The 14,289-nt window shown below is 33.6% G+C and overlaps 1 protein-coding gene across 2 annotated transcripts in view; it reads right to left on the reverse strand.

Annotated features, from left to right (window-relative positions):
- Window positions 1–14,289, reverse strand: part of SGCZ (sarcoglycan zeta) — a 680,068-nt gene that overhangs the window by 228,752 nt on the left and 437,027 nt on the right. For both annotated transcript variants that reach the window (XM_032468647.1, XM_032468646.1), the window contains exon 2: window positions 12,877–13,071. In XM_032468647.1, the coding sequence (XP_032324538.1) occupies window positions 12,877–13,071 (195 nt within the window). The remainder of the gene's footprint in view (window positions 1–12,876; window positions 13,072–14,289) is intronic.

Genomic DNA, 14,289 nt, shown 5'->3' on the forward strand with positions numbered 1-14,289 from the left:
TCCCACAGACTTGTTACCATTCTCTTTCTCCCTAGTACACCTTATCATTGAAAGAACCAGTTAATGGAGGGCAATTCACAGCAGTTATATCAAAATATAGGAAAACAAACAAGTTAATATGAATCTGAATGTTCAATCAGATGATTGAACATGTCATTGAATACACCCACTTACCTAGGACATGTACAGAGAAATAAGAACATAAGAAAAAGTGTTTGTGAACTCTAAAAAGCTGTTGTAGTTTTTATGGAGGAGGATAACACAGGAGGTCAAGCTATATTTCCTTCTCAGGAGAAAGGGGAGTATAAAAATGAGCAGATAAAAATAGAGGAAGACCTCTATTAACAAGTGCAATTGTTTGGTTTATTTTTTCCATCATAGAGATTATGAAGTGAGTCATAAATCTGACTCCTGTACTCCTCTCCATTCTAGATGGTTCATGAGAAGCACCTATAAAAGTGTTAGGCCAACTAGATGCCTTTCAGGCTAAAAGAGCATAATTTAAAATATATGTCTAGATCGTTCATCTTGTACCATTTTCATGGTACTATTTTTAAGTTATCATTAAGTATTATTTCATAAGATCTTTAACACTTTTAGATTTTTGCCAATAACCTATACTTTTAAATTTAATTTCAGAAAGGAAAACCAGCCATTTTATATTGAGTATAGTAAACTCACTATGATTCACATACATTTCTGCTGATTATAAAATACGTATGTGTCAAATCAAGTTTACAAAAAAGTACAAGAAGAAAATTGGAAAAAAAATTATAAGGGCTCCTCTCAAAGACAACTGTTGTTTAATATTTTGCTTTTTACTTAATATAATTTTCTATGCAATTCTTTTTAGAGATGATATTATACTGCATATGTTATTTTAAATATGTCTTTTTCACTTGATGCTGTAGCATAAACACTTATTCAAAATCATTAATATGATCTGGAAATAATTTTTAATGATTAATATTAAACACATACATTTATTATTATAATCTTAACTCCCTCTCTTGCTTAATTTTATGTTGCTTTTTCTGTACTGAAGGTGTACTTTTTTGGACATAAATTTTTCTCTACATTTCTGATTTTTTTTTAGGGTACATATGAGTTAATTTACTGTTGATTATTTTAAGGCACTGGGATTTGTGTCTGTTACATAACATTCTAGTGGCAACAGATCACTGATACATTGAACCTGTTTAGAATGCCTGTTAGTATATAAAAAGTTGAGCACATGTATAATTTCTTAGAAGATTAAAATAGTGCTCACATAAAAAAACTTTTTATTTGTAAAAATGACAGAAAAAGTATAAAGAATCATTATTCTGTAATTCTTTAATAATATGCTATAGATATAATGAATGAAAAATATTATCAACAGAACATAAATATTGGTAGACAGACATTAAAATAATAACCCCGTCCCTTCAAAACTCAAGTAGAAAATATTCAATTTTATGCCCCTATAATATGTATGAAGACTTATATGTGAATTTATTAAATTATTATCAAACAGTAGAATATTGTTTATGTAGAAAAACTGTCTTTTGGCTAGCCTGACTTGTGGATAACATCAAGAGTAGAATGATTCCTAAGAGGATGGAACAAATTTGGCTTGTAGTGTTAGATAAGCAAATACTTCAAATACTAACCCAGTCACTTTTTAATTATGTAAAATTGGCCAAAATTTTTTATTTTAAAAATAGAGATATTGATATGCATCTCATAGGAATGTCATATTATGTAAGACAAACTACGTAAAGCACCTAACACATTACTGCGTGGATACTTATTCCCTCCCCTTCTTCACTAATACCAATTTCTGTGTTTCTTTATGTATCCAGGTAGTCATGCATTCTAAATAAATTTTAAGAGCTTTTCTAGTACAACTATGGGTATTTTGTTTGTTTTTTTGCAGCTCAATAGCCAGAGATCATAGAAAAATACAAAGTATCAATATTGCTTTTAAATCATCAATCAGGACTGAAGCATAATGGAAAAATTAACTAGGTTAACTGAAAAATAGAATTCAATTTATAAAATTGCAATTTACCAGGAGTGAGATTAAAATGGTTATTATAGTGGAGATAGACACGTGTTTTAAACATTTTTAAGCAATACACATTTCTTCTTAATAATCATATGTTTTGGACACTAATGAACTTTGAAAATACATACTTCCTTTGTCATGAGCACACATACATGAATATGTGGGTCACATTGATACTTAGGTTTTATATTCCCTTCCTCTTACTAAAACTGAATCCAGCATTGAGAGAGAAACCTGCTCAGTTTATACGAAGACTTTTAACAAATGCCCAATGCTCTTTCAGTTTAGTTTAACACCTAGATCAAGGAGAAATAAAGGGGATATCAGAGCTAACAGAGGCTCAGCCTATTTCAAAATTTCTTAAGTTCAGAAATACACAAAATTTTAAATGGCAAAAATATGTGAATTGCAAGAGACCATATGTATAATTCTCCAATGACATGATTCAGTGGAATTTACAAGTTGAAGTAGTTGAGCACTGTTGAAGATGTGTCATGGACCATCGCCCATGCTTTCAGAAGGAAGTGGTCGGCTATCCCAAAGCTAATAAACGTCAGGTAATGTCAATAGCTTCCCACATGGTGTAATTATTTGCAAAGGTGCTTTGATGCTGCATTTCCAGAAATATTTAAAACATTGTTTTGTTTTAAAACTTAAAATTACCCCCAAATTTTCTAATAAATTTGTCAAATTATGTAGGTCATACCATATGCTACTATTTGTCAGAAGAAGCACACATGCACATATTACATTAAGTTCAATGTGAATCTCACATTTTTACATTCTGGTTGCGAGTCACCCACATGAGAGATTTTATCTTTCTAGACTTCCATCTTCTCTGTGTAAAACGGGCACTGAACTAAAGTCCTTTCCCGCCTGATATATTATTGTACAGTCTAATAAACATAAGAACTAACAAGTCTCTACTTTCTAAAACTTTTTTTTCAATGGCTAATTTTCTTAATTCTTTGTTTTCTCCTGCAAAATATCTGGTATTCTAATGTACTTCATTTTGCATATGTTATGTATAATTCATGGTTTATCTTATGCCAGTTTTTGTAGTTTATTTCAGTAAATGGAATGACCAGTTGGTACTTGTTTGAACTTGGATAAAAATGACTAAATTTTTCTTTATAAAGGCAAGAAGAGAAAATGTACTGGTAGGCTAAGACTAAGCATGAAAGTTTTCATCTGAGAGGGACAATTTATCAGAAAATTATGAGGAGGTACAAACAGAGAGCTATAATGGAAGCAGTCTTGCAACATTAACTATACCATTCACTCTCATAAATTCTGCAATAAATCCACACACACCACATTGAAGGGCGGTGCAGGCCGGATGGCTCTCCAGCAGGTGGGCTCCCACGGCTGGCACGCCCCCAAGGAGTGGTAGTCATGCCACAGAGTCAGTGCGTGCCCACCTCCACTTTGGCTCAGGACGGGCACCATGATTCATGTACTGAGGGATTAAATGAGAAAATGGAAACAGCAGCCCAGAAAGGTGGACAAAAACTGTGATCCTAAATCTTACATCATGGCCAATTAATTACTCCTCAGCAAAATATAGTTTAGCAAGGGCAAGGACTAGACTGGAATCACAGGGGGAAAAATAGCCTTTATGGAAATCAGTATCCCTTTTATAAAGGCGCCATTAATAAGCACCATCACTCTATCGAGAAATTAAACCTAATGCTCGTCCTGCCAAACTCAAAAGCACAGCCATGTTTGGAACTTACAGAGTTTTCACCATTCTAATCACTCACTGACTATGAGAGATTAGGTACGTTTCCCCTTTAAAGTAATACTAGTTGAGGGGATTGAGGTATCTTCTGTTCAACGAATTTAAAATATACTTAAGAAGCAGTTATGTCTTAGTTATACATTTAATGGTACTGTGTGAATGCACTGAAGTAGACAGGAAAGTAAATCATTTAGTAAAGAATGTTCAACTAATTTAATTTTAATTTAATTTTGACATTAATGCAATCAATGACTGATGGCAGAGAGAGCATGAACTTTAAAATTGTAGAGTCCATGCTTCTAACCTTGCACATCGGTGTAACTTTGGGAAGTTCATCTAATTTCCCTAAGCTTCAGTATCTTCAACTGCCAAAGGGAATATAATATTTACTTTGCACTGTTGTTGTGAAATTCAATAAGGTCTGCTCTATAAAGCATATAATCTGGCTGAATACAAACTACATGCTAAATAAATACTGGGCTGCTAGGCATCTCAAACGTCACTTCCAGATCTAAAGGTTATAACCTAAGGGTTATGATTTGGGGTGTTACAAAAATAATTCAGAATGCAATATCTCAATCAGGTAATCAGTTAAAACTTTAGACATTAAAGAAACTCAGAACACTTAGGATCAAGAATAGAAATCCCACCCTATTATCCAGTTAATTTTTACATATTATATTGTCAAAAAGGTTCAGAGCAAGAAATTAGCCCTCTCTGGAAAATGAGCTCCCTCTTTCAGACAGATCACAATGGCCCCTTTCAGGTAATGCAGGTTTTCAAACTAAACAGTTTAGGATCGTCCAAATCATGATGATGTTTGACATCTGAACTCTTCCTCATAAAAGTTTTGGGTAACGTTTTGATGTCTCAGCATCAAATTAGAATTTCAAAAGAAATCTGTACTATTCCTTCATCATCTCAGGGAAATGAGACATTTTCTTTGATAAAATGTATTCTATCAAATAATTAATTATGAACATCTAATGATGCATGAAAACAGTGTTTGTCATTTTATGCAGCTGGCACTAATTGAGTGCTTACTCTGAGGCTCTATGGTAGGTACTAGAGTTAACTCACTACTTCTAATATTCCCATGAGTCAACACCACTGACTATTTTGCAGATGAAGAAACTGGAGTTAGAGAAGTTAAATGACTCGCACAAGATCATCCTTCTAAGCAGCATTACCAGAGTCAGAATCGAAAAATCACGTTCTAAACCTTGATGCATAGCATTAGTATAAGCAAGGTTTCTTTACTATCTCTCTACTAATACACATGTGTTCAGGTCCTTGTATGTTTTTAGGACTGTTTTATGCTCTGCATAAATAGAAAAAAATCAAGTTAATTCACATGATATATGGAATAACTGTGAAGTCAGAACAGCAGAAAAATGAATGAATACATTCATAATAATAGCAAACTCTTAGCTATTGGAATATGCCAGGCATTTGTGAAGATCTTTCATTATTTTAATTGTTTTGATGTTTACAACAATCTAATAAAGATAATAATATTGCATCCATTCAACACAGTAGGAAACTGAGCCACAGTTTAAATAATTTGCTGAAGGGTAACATAGCTAATCAGTGGCAAAACCAGGATTTGGATGCAAAAGTCTGGTCCAAAGTTCATTCTTTTAACCAGTGCTTGATGGATGACGAGAGGTGTTTTTGGCCATACCAGCAATCTAAAGTAATTTGCTATTGACACCAATTGTCTATGGGAAAATACCTTACCCACATGTAGGAGAGACTAGAGCTTTTTCCTTGGTTATATAATACCTAAGATTATAAAATGAATTCATGTTATGTTCTTAAATTGTTTCATACACAAAACAGATGGTGATATGTCTGTGGGTTTTTGAAAGGAAAGAGTTTTTCTGTAAAGAGCATGAGGTTCAGAAGTTTTTAAAGTCTGATTCTGAGTCCATGTTTTATAACAATTCTGTGAGAAATGTAAATATAAATCCACATCTCTGCTTTTGCCCTCTGGGCCACTTGAATAAAATTCCTCCCCTTTTCTACTTTCTGCTGTTATTGATCCCTTTCATCTTTTTTTTTTTCAGTTGCTGCAGACTAGATTAGAATTTATGGGGGCTTATTTTGTTATGTGTGTGTCTTTAAAAAAATCAATCAAAGTAAATTAAAAAATCACAAATATCCTAAAGACAAGACCAAGGTGGGTCAACAAATTTCTCTAGAAAATCTCAATATTCCACTGATGCTAATTACTAAATGAAGAGACTTCGGGGGAAATTATGTTGACCGTGGGGAGCAGGCTGATGTGTTCCTGCAGCAGATACACTCTGAAGAGAGGCTAGAAGTCAAGAAACAGTTATTTTCCTCTCACACTTGAGGTTCTAATTAATTTTTCTAGAAGGGAGTCAGTAAGAGAGTAACTGGAGCTTCAAAGGACTATATTTCACTGAAACACTATCTTACATGCTTTGGGATTCTAGGAGAAAGTGAACTATGTCTGTCTTCCTATTGCGGAGGCTGGTCAGCATGGCTGAAAGATGTGAAAGGCCTGAGGAATGCCACTCGGCTGCTCAGTGAGGTGAGATTTCAGTGAAAAAAGCCCACTACACAAAATCGGAAACTAATTAGAACCTGAAGTACTTTTATGGAGAGAACAGTAGAAAAATTAAGATATTTTTTGAGGCTTCCTCTACTGAAAGTGAATCTAGACCTTCCTAAATTATAAATAGTCAAGTAAAAATAATGTATTACCAACTGCGTGCTTGGTGAAGATACCAAGATAAATAAGACAATGAGACCAACTTTTGGTCCTTGAGGAATTCCCACCTTAATGGGACTGGGGGAAAACCAGTGGGGAAGAAGAGGATATAATTTAGATGAACCATGGGACTGGGGGAAAACCAGTGGGGGAGAAGAGGATATAATTTAGATGAACCATAATTATGTATCTAATACAATATAGTAAGTTCTATCACAGAGATACGACAGATCTTAAAAAAAAAAGAAATAGGAGTAAGTCTGACAGAAGTGGGACATCTAAATATACAAACCAACTAACCAATAAATAAAGGGGGCCTTTATGAAATAGTTGACTATCAGATTTGTGGCTTGAGGGACAGCAGTTTAGTTTAGCAGGATTCCTGCTAAGAGTTAAGGAGAACAAAAGAAACCCTTACAGGTTCATGCTGATGGTATAAACTGATTCAATCACTTTAGGGAAAAAAATTAATATTAAAAGTCAGTATTTCAAGATATGCACTCGACTCTAGAACCTGGAGAAACTCTTGTACACATGCAACAACACTTATCAATATGCAAGAATATTCTTAGGATCACTGCTTGTGAGAGCAAATTAAACAAACAAACAAAAAAATGCTTTGGAAACAACTCAGATGGGAAATTGGTAAATAAATAAGGTGTGTTCATAATGAAGTTTACAGCAGTAAATAAGTTGTAGCTATACCCAATACGAGGGACATACCTCGCAAACTGTTTGTTGACCTAAAAACAGTATATTGTTTGAGATTTAGACACACACATATACTCACACAAAACTAAATAAAGCAAGAAAAAAAATTCAGGATTGTAGTTTTCTGTACACAGAGTTAGGAGATATAGGTAAATGTTTTTTTGCCCAGCTGGGTGATGCGGTATAGTTGTTCTTTCCGTTATTTATTATTATCATTATGACCATTTATGTCTTAACTATATATTATGTGTATATTCTTCTGTAGGATAAAATATTTCATATTAAATAAATTAAAGTGTTAATAATGGCTGCTCTCTGTACTACTGATGTAAGTTATCAAGATTGGGTCTGCCTTCCTGGAATATGTTAGGTCTTAACTGAAGGAGCTACTGGGAGTTTTTAAACTTGGTGTTCAGAACATGAAACTGCTTTTCCAATGTAAAAGTCAATAAACACCATTGCAAAGGCCACAAACCTGTGCTTATGAGACCTTAAACAGCAGTAGAGAGACCTAGGCTAACTGGTAGTTTTCTATCAACTCTTCCCAGGTCAAGGCAGGCCTTGGGATGGGCACAAATCATAGTGAAATAAAGAGCTAACTGGCTTTCAATGCAGGTAATGTTAAAGATGGATATTTATCCCACAAATGCTTAAGAAGGGCTAATTATCTGTAAGGCATTATGCGCTGCCTTGGGAATGCAGCTGTGGAAAAGTGTCAAAATTCCTGTGCCTCATGGAGTTTAAATTCCATCTGTGGGGAGGGGAAACAGATAATAAACAAGTCCAATAAAAAGAAACTATTTTGTGATGAACATGCTAACTAGAGGAGAAAAATTAATAAAAAATCAATGAAATACGGTTATTTCATATTTGAGCCTCACATATGTCTGTACAGATCCATAGATTCTGGATGGGAAATAAAATGCGTATGGGATGAGGACACAGCTTTGATAAATATAAGAACTGGCTGGATACATGGAGACGGAACAGCTCATTCCAAAGTAATGGTCCTATTAGTAAAATGAAGAAAATGGAGAGTAGCAAGTTTTTGGATGGTCGTACTAATTAATGTTAGCATATTGCAAACGTGCTTTAGTCGTGTTAGGTGCACTGAAAATGGCTCTGGATGATGCGGCACTGGGTTAATGATGAAGACAAAAAAAGGAATGGTCACAAGGATGAGATGGGAATATGTGATGTGACATTCACCAAAGCATTAGAAGGCGCACAGGATTTAAGATTCAGAAAAAGTGTATTATTTCATATTCCCGTAAAATTCAGTTTTGAAAACTTTAGCTTTGAAAAAGTTAGAAAGCAGAAAGCTAAATGCAGTATTACATGCAATCTCAACTTTATAAAGGTACACTAAAAGAAAAGAAAGTTTGATAAAAAATATCAGCAACTCTGTAGCCAACGGCTATAAACAAAAAGATATCACAGAAGGGTTGATCAACTTGTAAATATATAATATAGAGAATATTTGAAATGAAAAAAGGAAGTGGCAACTAAAGAAATCAAAGGATTGTATAAGAATCTCTCTCACATATTCTGATTTTCAGATATTAAAATAAAACAATCAAGAATATATATATATTTGATGTGTATCTGCATATATGTGTGTGTAGGCATGTATATGTTGTGTATTAGAACATATTGTGGCGTTGATAAATCAATTAATTAATAAACTGATGTAATGTTGAAAGAATGGAATTAGGATCCTATGATTAGAGTTATATACAGGGAGATTGCAATAAGGTATCAAGATATCAAATAACAGCAAAACTATCAGTGATTTAGTGGGATGGTTTGCTTATCAGCCAAAGTAGGGTTTAAGCAGGTGCTGAGTAATCAAATGGAGGAAACAACTGTAAAGTGAACTCTAGAAATATGTGGATAGTTGAACTGAAAATATCCCAGTTCCTTTTTAATTCCTAAAAACTAAGATATTCAATTCTACTTCTCCTGGGATTTCCTTTCATTCAAACCTATCCCACTCATCATAGACGTCTCTAAAAATTATTTTTTCCAGTTTATTCAATTAATTGATTATTTCAGCTATTATCCATCTGAGTACACCTGACTTCTCAGTCACAACATTCATGAATTTCCCTCTTTGTTGAATAAATGGCGCTTCTGTTTCCATGCTTTCTTTTGTTGGTGAGTTAACATATATAATCAAATTAAGCTGCAGGTGGATGCCACCAACTTTTACTCAGTACCCTTGTGATTAAAATGAACACTTTATTTATTATATTGATTGTCAATTTTCAAATATAGAGTTAATTTACTTAGAATGAGCACATGAAGCAAGAAAAGCATATTGCCTCAGCAGAATGCCTCGTTTGACAGATGTACTGGAGTAGCTCATTTATACTGAATCACAAAGATATTTTACCAGCTAAACAAACAACAGAAACATCTATTTGGGTTATACTGATCTTGGGAGAATGATGTTTCAAAATCTCTCTCTTCAACTCATTTCTACATTTATCAACTCTCATAGCCAGGAAATTATTATTTACATCTATCCTCAGTTTTTCATTCTGTAGTATAAACTCATTTCCTTTTTCTTGATCCTCTGCATCTAGGTACCGCAAAAGCAGAATGATACTATTTTCCACAAAATGAGAAACAGAAATAAGGTCATATCAACCATACAGATCATGGGAATACTGGTCATAATGATGGAGTCCAAAAAGCATCATAAAACAGGTTGGCAGCTACACTTGCTGTGCTGAAAATACAGTATTTTGATAGCAATAACATGCCCAGTTTGCCCAAATAAAAGATGTTAACAGCCACATATTTCCATGTATTGGAAGGCAATAGTTATAATGAAAGTGGAATACATTTTGTGCAGATCAATAACACTCCCCAAACAATTTACACATCATTTACTACTTTTTACTATGGTATGGCAAGTGGTTTTTGCTATTCATATTACAGATAGATACAATTTTAATGTACTAGTGAAAACATAAAATTGATTTTTTTCACTGCTCTAATGTAAGAGGACTACAAATTATTTCACACTTTTTAAGTACATACAACTTAATCTGATATATAGTATTTAGTTGCGAAAATCTGCAACTACTTAAGTGACTTGGAATTTTTCTGAACAATTATGAATCACTGTATTGAGATAGAGAGTATGTTACCTTACAAAAAATATCTTGAGGTAATAATCACAACTTTCTTTTTCCATTTATTTCACGTACATATAAATAGCTAACATAGCTGAATAAGGAGTCTTCTATTTTGATTATAAAAAAGGAAAATTGTGATTTAAAAAAACAAAAAAAGAGAAAGATACCCCTAAAAGTAAATAAATAAATGCCAAGGCTCCTACGGAAATAAACTCCTCTTCATTTTCCCAGGGAATATGCTGACTTTTACATTTTGGCCAGCTGAGGTTCAAATTAGATAGCTCTACAGGCGACAGAGATCCTGAGGCCTGTGTGGATGCTGAGGACAAAGGTGATTGTTTCAATTATTTTCCCTGAATGGCTTGTGCAGCCTTGGCCTCAGCATGGGGCAAGGTATCGGGAGGCTGATGCATGCAGCCATGTAATTATGCATCTAAATCTGTTTTCTTAATTAATTTAAATATGCTTCAGAGACTTACATGGATTGAATCTGAAAATTCCTGTGGCCTGATCACTGGATAGAATCAAGGTTCCCCAAAGTGAGTGCTGATCATGCGTTCATGAGCTTTTAAAAGATGCATTTTGGAAGATGAAAAAGAATGCTGAAATTTCAAGACTTGGAGAAAATTCTATTCCTCCTCTCTTTAAGAAAAAAAAAAGGTTTTTTAAAAAAAAGTGGTGTTGAAAAAGTTGCTATTACAACTGCTAGTTCAGCTGATAGTTAAGAGGGCATGAAAACATATACATTGCCCCTACTACATGATAAATGAATCTTAAATGAAGCCCAGATCTTAATAACTGTAGGTAGGAACACAGCTCAGAAGAACAAAAAGACTAGGGGTAGAATTAGTGACATTCGTGTCAAAATATTCCCAAAGTTTTTTTGTTGTTGTTGTTTGTTTTGGGGGGAGTCGGGGGTGAGTTCTGAACCTACTCCTGGGACAAAAGAATGGTTCAGATGTTTAACCAGAGAGCATCATGAAGCAATCATTTGCCTAGTAGCCTCCAGCTCCACCTCTAGCCACTCATGGGCTCACAGGCCTTGATCAACGACCCTGAACATGTATCCATCTCTAGCAAGCAGTTATCGTCTCTAATCCTGGAACATATTGAGTTCTGCCCATCTTCTCTTTGTCTTGTCTTTTCTTTTCTTTTCTTTTCTTTTCTTTTCTTTTCTTTTCTTTTCTTTCTTTCTTTTCTTCCTTCCTTCCTTTCCTTCCTTCCGTTCTCTCTCTCTTTCTTTCTTCTTTCTTTCCTTCCTTTTTTGATGAATACCCTTTAAAATTTGCACTGAATTGGAAAAAATGGAATCCTTGCTCAGCTCACTTTTCTCTGTGAGCATATGCTGTTTTATGATGTGCACAATTATAGTTTTTTCTCTTTGGAAGGCTAGGCCACCTGCCCTCTCAGTCTCCTTCCACATAGAACTGTGATGCCCACATTATGGACAGGTGATGGGCTCATTTTCTCTTTTAAGATTCTGTTTCCAGTTTGAACTAGTAAAGTTTGAAAGAAACTACTCTTGCTAAATCAATACACAGCAGAAGTTGTTTTTTTTTTTTTTTTTTTTTTTTTTTAAGGCTGCTCCATATAGGAAGATCAGTGAAGTTAAATAGCCAGCTTTACACTCACCCCTGAGGATGTAGAGTTCTAAAGAATAATAGTAGTTTGGCCAGCAAGTGAAAAATACCTGCTTGGATGTGAAGATAGCTGAGGCCTCTAAGCAAAGGCAGAATGATTTAAAAGCAGAGTAAAGAAATTTAAGAATTTGGCCAGTAAATATGAAATAAGCTAAACTAGACTTTGCTGAAGCAACTAATTTTCCCAGTTAAGACATTCTCATAGATTTATTGTACACACTCAACAAACTGAAGCAAAATTCATCAGTGGGTTATACAATTAGTTTGCTATGTTATTAATTTTCATAAAAGAGTGATATAATTTCTGGTTTATCTTTTATTCACCATGGCCATGCTGTGAGAGAATGAGATCACTACCTGATGACAATTATAGACATTGGTCCGTGCAGCCCAGGGAAATTCCAAGGTTTAGACTGGATCATGCACTATGTTACACAGGAAGTAGATATAGACAGGCAAATCCTCTATACAAAGTATTTCAAAAGAAGTTGTGATTTCTAATATTAATTTTAATATGAAATATCACCTCTAAAAACAGGCTCATTTTTTAGATTCCCAGATTTAGCAAGCAATAGTTCAAGCTTATTGGTTAAAAGTTTTCTAACTTCCTAATACGTCAATGTGCCATGCTGTTTCATGATCTAAATATCCCCACACTTCAATGGCAGATAGTAATATATGTGTCATGATTATATATTGAATGCAGCCATAAAATAATATATGACGGTCTTTGGAATTTCAAGACAAACTTATAATCATTTAGATGAATAACTTCAATTAAAAAAAAAAAAAAACTTGTATCATCTTTGAACCAAAAGCAATAGATATAAAATCATGGTGGTACTTACCACAGTAAAATTCATAACTTTCAATATCCAAATTGTCATGGCTAAGTTAACTATCATGGTAACCAACAGCAGAAGGACAAAGAAGTATAAGCACCTCTTTCGCCATCCATAAATTCCCACTGGGTAAAGCTGTGCATTCTCGGCCCTTGGCAGGTTATTCTGTTGTGTTGCTAATATGTATTGTTCTCGTGTCATCTGAAAAAAAAAAAGAGAGAGAAAAGAAAAAGAAAGAAGCGTTCAAAAATAAAATCAATGATTTTCTTTAAAGCAAAAGTCACAAATATCTAATAATGGGTAGTGAGTGCTCACATAATTACTGCTGCATACTCAAATTAATTAATTTAACTTAAATTAGTTAAAATGTTACAAAACCCCTCAAAACATTATCATAACTTTTGCTTTCAGAGCTATTTAACTGTTATAACTGTAAGATGTAAATCATTTTCAGCTGGGTTTGCCCAGTCCTAATATTAGCCTTTTCTCTCAGGAGTCTGTGAAGACTCAGTCCTACTCCCATTTCTCTACAACCGAGCAACTCAGCGCACAGCCACGCTACTCTTGGAATAAGCTCCACCTGTTCTTTGGAGTAGACAGCGGTCAACTGTATCACAAGGTATTTTTGTGGCTTTACCTAAAAACGTAGAATATAAGTAGCTCAGTGAATATGTTTTTATAAAATGTCAGTGTGTTTGCAAAAATCTATATAAAATCACTTTTATTAATCAATATGTAGATATAGGTATTTAATCAAAACTTTTATTTAGAACTGTTGGTTCTTTTATTTATTTTAGTTATATTTCAATGAGTTATCAGTAGCAAACTGATCTCTAAAAGAACAAACAGTATACTTACTATCCCATCATGTAATGTAATGAAAATAGCAAAAGTCAGTTTTGGAAAAAGGGAGATGGCATTCTTTGGTAACATACAAATTTAGGTTCTAAATTGATGTTCAAAGAGCAAGTACGTTACTGTCTGATACAACCTAAAAATATGGGTAAGAAATGTCAAAGGATATGTACTGGGTATATAATTTTCAGAATAACATATTAATTATATGGAGGATAAAAACTTCAATTTTTATAAAGTATGATTTTTCTATAGGACAATAATTGTTCAGTTTTTTTCTCTTTGTTCTCATATTTATTTCCTTGCACATGCAACTAAATAATTAAGACACCAACAGAAATAATGCTGAATAAGTTCTGCCAAAATAAAAAGATTAATAAAAGAATTAAAATTACCTGTTAAGTAATATAAAATACATAACATAAAATTATTAAGTTATGGTGTTCAATGAACCACTCTTACTCTAAATAAAACTATATATTGAGAAATGCAAAAAATCTAAGTTACATGGCTTTTTCCCATTTTTCTTTTTATTTTATAGCTATAACTTCAAATTTTATTAAT

Source organism: Camelus ferus, chromosome 26, assembly GCF_009834535.1.
Source record: "Camelus ferus isolate YT-003-E chromosome 26, BCGSAC_Cfer_1.0, whole genome shotgun sequence".
NCBI classification, from domain to species: Eukaryota; Metazoa; Chordata; class Mammalia; order Artiodactyla; family Camelidae; genus Camelus; species Camelus ferus.